The 9,409-nt window shown below is 41.5% G+C and overlaps 1 protein-coding gene across 2 annotated transcripts; it reads left to right on the top strand.

The window, feature by feature from the left end:
* Positions 1-542: 542 nt before the first annotated feature.
* On the top strand, positions 543-8,576 carry QNG1 (Q-nucleotide N-glycosylase 1). 2 transcript variants are annotated; one of them, XM_084305162.1, is made up of 4 exons: positions 543-1,110; positions 1,610-1,869; positions 6,178-6,373; positions 7,778-8,576. In XM_084305162.1, exons 1-4 carry the CDS (start codon positions 774-776, stop codon positions 8,008-8,010), a joined length of 1,026 nt encoding a protein of 341 aa, XP_084161288.1. In that variant the 5' UTR covers positions 543-773; the 3' UTR covers positions 8,011-8,576. The 2 variants fall into 2 exon arrangements, with proteins under 2 accessions (XP_084161288.1, XP_084161289.1); XM_084305163.1 differs by having other exon boundaries at positions 891-965.
* Positions 8,577-9,409: the final 833 nt, after the last annotated feature.

The raw sequence follows: 9,409 nt of genomic DNA, 5'->3' as shown, positions 1-9,409 counted from the left end.
GTTTGATTTCCCTGTTGTATGTTGAATTCCGTAGGAAATATGTGAGAAATTAAAAAAGATGAAGCCTCTGGATATCTCATGTAATACCTTTGCGTTTGTATTTATAGTTTACCAGTTCTAATTTCACTTCCTAAATAATAATAAAACTGTTTACAAACTTCAAAGGAATGTTGCATATGTGGATGTGATGGGTGTGAGAATAAGAGTGGATTCTTTTTCTCCCTCTGGTCTATTTTATTACTTCTTTTTTTATATAACTTTTAACGGGGTGGGAGCATCCATGTAGCAGGATGCTACATTGTGAGATCCGGGGCGAAGGGCGGGGAGGGTGCGAGATCGATGCGTGGCGGCAGGCCTCGTGGGTAGAAGTATGCGCAGCTCTTTTTTTTTTAAAAAAAAAAAAAAAGCACGAAACGCAGCACAGCAGCAGCTCGTTTTTCGGCTGTGGGACGGAGGGGCCCGGCGCAGGCCGCGGAAAGGGGCGGTCTACACAACATCGCGAAGGGAGGAAGGGGAAGGGGAAGGCGGGCGCTGCCGTGTGCCGCCCGCGGGCTGCGGCTGCAGGAGGGGGTGAAGGCGCCAGGCGTGCCAGCCTCCTTTTGTTTGTGCAGCCGCCCGGATCTCCGCCAAGCACAGCGGATCCCCGAAGATCTCCGCCTCCCCGCCGCTCCCCCCGCCGCCGGCCGGCCCCGAGGCCTGCGCAGCGCCGGGGCTGGGCCGCGCCGTGCTGCTGCCGCCGCCGCCGCCGGCCCCCCGTGGGGACGGGGCTGCCGATGGAGGCGCCGCCGACCCCGCTGGAGTCGGCCCGGTTCATCGCGGGCCGCAGCCGGGACGTGTCGGTGTCCGAGGAGGGGGCGCGCAGGGTGGCGGAGGCCCTGTTCGACAAGGTGCCCTCGGCCGCCTTCAGCCTGGCGGGCTGGAAGCAGCTGCACGAGCTGAACCCCCGCGCCGCCAGCGAGGAGGCGGTGAGCTGGGTGTTCCTGGTGGACACCCTCAACTTCTCCTTCTGGCCCGAGCGGGACGACCAGAAGTGCCTGGTGAAGTACAAGGGCACGGCCTACAGCGGGTACTGGGCGCTCTGCGCCGCCGTCAACAGGGCGCTGGACGAGGGTTAGTGCGGGGCGTCGAGCGGCGACATGGCTGCTGGATGGCACAGCGCACTTAAAATGCACGCGGACGGGTGTGGGTGGTGGTGGTGGGGCTAAGGACAGTTCTGTCTGTCTAGAGTGCGAGGAAAGTGTGCACTGAGGCCCTTTTCATACATACACAGCGAGAAGCGGGATATAAAATATGGCTGCGAATTATTGTGTCTGGCTGGTGTGTGCCAATGTAGTAAACGCGGTACTGAACGACAAAAATCCGTCAGGGAAGGCTGCGTGTAAAAAGTAAGAAGCTGCAGCTACGTGTCAGAAATCCTTATCTGAGGAGGGAGCGCTGAGAACAAACACAAGCCTGGTTATAAAACTCCTGTTTGTGTGGTTGTCACAGAACAGCGTCAATTTCAAGAGCTGATAGGCCTTCCATATCTTACTAAGGGTGTGAACGCTCTCCTTTGTAATCACAGCGTGTGGTACAATATCCTAAACATCTTATTTTTACTGTTCTGAAGGAATACCTATTACCAGCGCGTCGTACTATGCCACCATGACGCTTGACCAAGTCAGACATGTACTGCGCTCAGACACAGAAGTGCCCATGCCTTTGATCGAAGAGAGGCACCGGGTGTTGAATGAAAGTGGAACGGTTCTTCTGGAGAAGTTTGGAGGCTCCTTCCTCACCTGTGTTAAAATGAGTGAGAACAGTGCCCAGAAACTACTACGCCTAGTGGTGGAAAACTTTTCTTCTTACAGAGATGAGGCCGTATTTGAGGTAAGTTAGCTGTAATGTTGAATCTCCTTTGGTAAGAACTTATTCCCTTATTCCTTTCTGACTGTGGCTATAAAAAACAGCTTTTAGGTCAGCTATGGAGTATTTTTTTTTCTGAAAGGATAGTCATTTCAGAATTGATGTAAAATTAGTGAATTGCTGGCATTTTTTAATACAGAAAATGGAAGGTGAACAGAAACACTTCAGTGAAATTCATGAGTAAAATTCAAGGGAAATAGGAAAGAAAATTATTATTTTAATATTTTGCCTCAAAAGTGTAAAGGGATTGGTCTATATAGCAGAAGGAAAATCAGACTTTGAAGTGGTCGATCTTAATTATATCAATTATTGTAGGTAATATGGGTAGTGAAAGCAGCTTTTGAAATAATGAGCTTGGACCATGGTACACATTTTGTTAAGATAGGATAAAATTATTGAGATTTCATTTCTCTGTCAATTTAAACTTCTGAAGACAAAATCGATCTATCTTTTAACAGTAAAGGAATCCTCATTATCTTAAGGACTGAGTACTGACAGTCAGGAGCATATTTCTAATGATGAGTCTTTTTTTTTTTTCACCAGAGGAGAGCCAGTTTTTCATATGCTTTCTCTGTCATCTTCACTCTGTTGTAATTTTGATGTACAACAAGTTCCCAAATAGATCATAACTACATTGTGTGCCTTATAATATGTGTAATATATGAGATAACTTCTGCCTGAAAAGTGAGAATCTTTTTTTTTTCCTCTTAAATTGCTACCCCTCAACCCATGTCCCATCAATTTTTCTTCATTTACCTTGAGGATCTTTACATGTAAATGAATCTCTGGTAGTATAGTGAAAATACCCAGCTAACTGGGAATCACATGAATTGTTGTTGATTAAACAGACCTTGCACAAATGACTACAGGCATGAGTTAACCCCAGATGTCACACCTTTTTCAGAGTTGACAGTGTGCTGAAGCTTTATACAGCAGTCTCCCTGACAGAAACTGGTGAGAAGTAAATAAGAGTATGTTTGGTATTTTCTGTGTCTCGTTTTCCCTACACAGGCATGATTTTTATTTAGCCTTAGTGACATGTAGCTATTCCTGCACTCTGTTTGTCATCCGTACAGTTCAGCTGTCAGATCACCAAAATACTTTATTCTAGTGCCTATACTAATAGTTTGTACAGTCTTTTGAAGATAAATCCCTAGAACACCGTTCAGTGGAGTTTTGAGCTAATAGCATTATTCACTTAAATGTGCTGTTGAATAGGTGGCATCATTATATTTTCCTCTGTCTCCTGCTATGAAAAAAGATACTATATTAACATGAAAAATCAGGGTTTCTCTGTGAGTAATCACTGGAGCTATTAGTTTAATTTATAGGGATTTTTTACATATGAAGTAATTTAATTACAATTATTGTGATGTAAAAGGAATTATTTTCCAGGCAAAGTGATAAATAGAATATTTTCTTATCTTTATTGTGACTGTATTCACTGATGTAATGTGTTTCATGAGATGATGCCAAATACTTTATAAAGTAAGGCTCCCTAAAAGAAGCAGCAGACTTCAGATTGAAAAGCCGTTCCAAAAATGATCCCAGACCGTAAGCAGTGACATAGTAGTAAAGCCTGTTGCATGAATACAGAAGCTATTTTTCTACTTTCACTAAGCAAGCTGTATTGAAGGTGTTTTGAAGGTGGGTGGAATAATGCAGACCAGGTTTACACCCTACTTATGTTGAAAAATATTAAAAACAACACGTGTAAAATCAGTAATGTCACCTATCCTGAGGTGGTGACGTGGATCATGTTATCCTAACTATTTCTATGGCAGCAGGCTGAGATCTTTAACAAAAGCAAAGTTGTACTTATGAGGATTAGGAGGGAACTGGAAATAGGATGAAGTATCCAACAACAAGCCAGTGTTTTTCACTGACTCTCCGTAATAAAAATACATATATGATAGTAAAACAAATTGTGTACTATAATAATAATCCACACTATCACAGACTAGTATAGCTCTCCTGTAATCTGACCTCCTAGAAGAACTTGTAAATTTAAGACAGTTTTTTGACTGTATGTTTTATCGAACATGTGCACAAAACATTTTTCATAATTACACACTCCTGAATGTAGTTACATAAATTGTCAATGTTCTTTTGCTTCTGAAAAGTGAATTGCAAACCAAAATCCCTGAAGCCTTTTTGCCTGTATATGGATATTTCATATTAAGATGCTGTGCTGAATTTGAATCCTGGCAGAAGTTTAAGTATTAGACTATGCTATACTTGTGTGTCAGGTTTTTCATGTTCTGACATACAGTGGAGTCCTTCTGGGCTTCCAGCCATCCATATTGTATGTATGTACTTTATATTTCCCATCACCTGTGATGGAGGTGGTAAAATTCTCATGATCTTCCTGTTCTCTGCTTTTCTTCCTAGCCATGCTATGGCATTTTGATATCTGCCAGCACAATACCCCTTCTTTCTTTTAATGTCAGTAGGCCAGAATTAGTTATGCCTCTTGATACTGGCTCATTGTAGTGGAGAGAAGACACAAGTGTCCCCATATTTGGTAGCTTTTCCTGGAATGTGAGGATGTTGCAGAAAAGAAGTATAGTTCATCAGGTACAGCGTTCCTGATTGGACAAATTACACTATCTTTGACACTTAGTGTCATCCATCTCCGTGCTTGCTATCTGTTGAAAAGAATATTGGGAAAATTAACTGGAAATGCTTCATAGTCTGTTTCATATAGAAAATTTACACAAACTCTAGAAGATCTGTGCAGCATAAAAATTAACAATAATTGAAACAATGAAATCATAAATTCATATGCTCTATGAAGAGTCCCAGTCAGTATTTTTCTTCCAAATTAAATTGCAGCATGAGATGAGAAGTTCTGCTTGAAGTCTGTCTTCTGCTGCTGTAAAATATTGTGTTCTGGGGGGTTATCTGTACCTTACTATATTGGAAAATATACTATTAGAAGAGCAATGTCCTTGGTCTTCATTAACTTCAGGATGGTATGAGCTACAATGGAATTTGGTCTGTTAATCATTTATTTATTTCCTGTTGTGAGTCTCAAGTGGTATTTTATTATTTAGCATACATGTACAAAATGCAGTATTTTCTAGAAGGAAGTTTGTACATCTACATCAAGAAGGGAATGAAGTGGAAAGTTTTCAGAATGTTTACAGAAGTTGTTCTGTGAAATGCAGCTGGACATCTTGTTCTCAACGTTTTTGTAGAATAGCACTCAACGACAAACAATCAACTTTGTTTTCAGCCTGTAGCATCTTGGCAGTCAAGTAAAATTAAATGAACTTTTGAAATGCCATTTTAAATTGTGGCTATATGAAGAGTGGTGGAACAGAGCTTGAAATAAGTAGAATCTCCATCTACTTGTATTTTTGCTTAACCATTTCGGTTGCATGATATTGTTAAGGACATTTTTTCAAAAGATGAAAATGACGTGTACTAGCTATAAAGCAAAGAAAAGGACATAATCCACTCAGTTTTTTTTCTGAAGGATGCAGGTTTACATTTGCGCATTTTGTTTGTAATGAGAATACAAGCCTCAGCTCTGTACAGATCATAGCACAGCATTAGTTTTTCCCCTTGTGAGTAGTCATAAAGCATGTAATGTTTTTCAGGGTTAGCACCAGCAAAAAAAAAACACAACATGTAATAAACACTATGTGTGGGTCTATTTGTAAGAACATCTAATATTTGTGAATACACCAGTTACTGAAATTAATTATCATCTCTCCTCCTTAACTAGCAAGGTATGCTAGACACCTCTGAGAATTGTTCATTATAGTTTTCACCGAAATTTTATTTCCTTAACATTTGGGATAAGTTAACGTAATATGTTAACTGTCTAATCCAATACCTCCTAGTTAGGCTTGGATGTTGGATGAATTCTAGGGTTTCAAAAAGAATTAGTGTGCTGGATTGCAGCCAGTGCTCATGAAGTGGAAATAAACAAGCATTGTTTTCTGATATCCAAGCATTTTTTAATACAAGTATTTTTTTATTCCATGGCAACAGTATCTACCTTTCTTTTTTTTTTTTTTTTTCTTTTAATGAGGATTCCACTTGATACCTGCTTGTGATTCAATATTTTTTAAGTATTAAGGTATTTACAGTATTGCACTTTTATTCTCTTTTAGTTAAGTAACCTTTGCTTAACTGAGTAATATTTTGGGCTGTGTTTTCTAGAACAACATTAACTTACGTGTCTCTCTCGAGATGCCATTTTCTGCGTTTCTTGATGTGTCTCTGGCACTTAAGCAATTTGCTTTTTTTTTCTTTCATCAGGAAAAAAAGGTTTCTTTCTACAAACGGGCACAAATACTTGTGGCTGATACATGGAGTGTATTGGAAGGCAAGGGAGATGGCTTTTTTAGTGACATTTCTAGTCTGACTATATTTGCTGACTACAGAATTCCTCAAGTTCTTGTTCACTTAAAAGCAATGAAGTATTCCGAAGAGCTAATGAAGAAACTACGGGAAGGTTTGTTCCTTTCTAATGTCAAGTAATCATGTTTTGATAGAGTAAGATAAAAGCTGATTTTAAGATACTGCATTTGCTCTCTCTGAGGATTATATATATATATATATAATATTATATTTTATATATATTATAAATATATACAATATATTATATATAATATATATTATATATATATTATATATTTATATATAATTATATATATATTATATATATATATTATATATATATATATATATATATTATATATATATATATATATATATATATTATATATATATTTTTTTTTCCCTCCAAGAAACTGGTACTTTTGTAGTGGTCAGGTAACAGAAAGGAATTCTTTCTCTAATAGTGATTTCAAATTAAATGTTAAGGTTACTTTTTGTGAAGATCTAACTCCCTTGGATTAAGCACAGAATTAAAGAGACTCCAAGCAGTTGATCTCCGAGTTTTAAAACAACCACTGTTGCCAGAGTCACTTTCCAACATGAGTACCATTGTGATTTTGAGGTTTAGATAATAATAGAAGCAGCAATTTCTTTATGAAGTTTAAAGAACATATAACAGCAGGGGGATTCTTGTTTATCTGTACGAAACAACAGCTGCTGTTTAGATGAGGGACAAGCAAGGTAATACCATAAATGTCCACTTAAAAAAAATACATGCCATTGCTTTTAAGGAATATAATTGTATAGGACAGGTTACATCTTCCAGTACTTAGTAACTAGAAATTTGAACAAATGAAAACAGAAACCAACCTTTTCTCCACTGCAAAATGAGTGTATTTATAAATAGGACTGCCATTATGCCATTTTAAAGTTACACAGCAAGATAAACAAATTAATGCAATAGCCCATGAATCTTAATAAACTGGCCATATACATATATGTGTGCATATGTATGCATATTAATGTGTGTGTTTGTATATCATGTGTGTCTGTGTATAGAGAGAGAGATACAGGATCTGTTTGAACAGCCAAGATGGAAATGGCCTTATGAGGATGCATGGAAAAGATAAATTGTCTACGCGGTCTGTTTAATTTTTGATCCTTGTAAAGAGTAGAATTATCCTTGCAGAACGTACACACATTTGGAATTATGTTATTGTATCCTCTACAAACAAAATAGTCATATAATGTGCAGTGTAACCCAGAGTCTTGTTCTGCTTTTAAACTCAGTCTTTTAGAATACAGGATGGCTTTTCAATTGAATGGAAGGCAAACTTAAAAATATGGCAATGTTAAAGTGAGCAATAGAAAATGTACAGTAACACAGTAGTTGCACTGTAATTCATGAAAGCTGCAGTCCCAGAATAGAATAAACGTGAAATAAAAAGAGAAAATTCAGGATATCCTTGGACTGCTGCCTCCCGAACGTAATTGCATTGCTGTCTATTGTGTCCTGCAGGAACCATTTTCCAGTCTGGAGATAAAGAGGAGGTGGAGATCCGTGGTTGTTCAATTTGGTGTTGTGCACTGATCTGTAAGCACCTGCTGGAGCTCTACGAGAAGAAGGGTCAAGACATGCGCGATCAGATCAACGCGGTTTTACTCGATTATTACCTTTGGGACTATGCCAGGGATCACAGGGAAGAGATGAAAGATATTCCATTTCATCGCGTACGGTGTATATATTATTGAGTCCCGTCTGGTATCTGTTACAGCTACTTTTTTAATGCAGTGGTTTCTCATGTAGTAACCTGGAGCTTGCTGAATCAAGCAAACGCTCACTTTCTGATGTTACATTACCAACTTATGTTCTTATGTTTTTTTTTGTTTTGTTTTGTTTTGTTTTCTGGATCTTTCTCTAGCTGTGCCTGGAGCTAAGAGTGTAAAATCATGCTGGAAAAGTTGTATGAATACAGGTTTTGCTACTTGAGCTCTGTTGGTATGTGTATACAGATGTGTATGTGTCTGTACGTGTGCCTGGACACTCCAGGCGGCTGCTGGGCCAGCAGGTGCGAGCTGCTGTGAGCCTGGCACGCCTATGTGGAGACCGCTTGCGTTGCGGGAAAACCCAGGCTTTACTGCTGAGCTCCACCGGAGCCGTAAGGAGACATCTCCGACATGTAAGCCGCATTTCGCACCCCTGCTTTGATTAAAGCGCACAGACCACAAGCAGGCGGCCCCCTCCACCTTCCCCAGGACTCGAGGGCGAGGTGTGCGCGTCCCTGGGGGCCGGGGGCTGCCCCCCGCTGCCCCCCGTTGTCCCCTCACACCCACCCCTCAACCCCCGCTCCGCCCGCGCCCTCCTGCCGCGGGGGGCCGCTGTGCGCGGCGGGGCGGTGCCGCCGGCCGTTTGCCGCCGACCGTTGCGGCCGTTGCCGGCGGCCGTTGCCTAGCGAGGCGCTGTCAACAGCCGCGCGGGCGGCCCAGGCGCGGCCCGCCGGCCCCTCAGCCCGCCCGGCGGCTGCCTCCCGACGCCCGGAGCAGGTTTGGAGCGGGGAGCGACGGGGACGGGGCAGGGGGGAGCCGCCCCACCCTGCCGCCGAGCCGGCATTTTGCTTTGTGTTTGTTTGTTTTTAGGAAATAGTAAATGGGATCTCGCCCCTCCCCGCGACTTGTTTCGTTGTTTAGGTGTAATTTTTTTTTTTTTGGGGGGGGGGGGGGGCGTTGCCAGCCGCTTGCAGCAGGCCTCGCTGCTGCAGACAAAGAGGGCACCTGGGTAAATAAAGGCAGAAACGCACCAAAACGTGGTTGGAATCTGCAGTCAGTAAGTCTTAAGTAGCTGCTCGTGAGTGCCGTGCCCTTTATGAAATGAGCAGGATTTCAGGCTCTTGCTTATCTTCCTTGGCTTCCCTCTGCTCGGTTCTGTGAAACAAGGCTTTTTGTCAGCTTCCAAAATTTCTCAGCTCTGAATGGACAAGCCCTCAATGCAAATGGGTGTAAGTGAAATGCAAAAACTCTTCTCTTTGCAACCACAGAAGACTTATGTTTAAATCTGGTTGCATTTTCATGAAGGCTGAATTTGATGTGCTTAGCTGGTGAGTTCTGCCAGTTGGGTAACAGAGCAAAAAGGCTGTGTGGGAGTTCAGTAAGA

The sequence above is a fragment of the Netta rufina genome (genome assembly GCF_964035555.1).
Source record: "Netta rufina genome assembly, chromosome: Z".
Classification (NCBI taxonomy): Eukaryota; Metazoa; Chordata; class Aves; order Anseriformes; family Anatidae; genus Netta; species Netta rufina.
The sequence above is the reverse complement of the archived record's forward strand: the minus strand, read 5'-3'. Positions and strand labels throughout refer to the sequence as shown.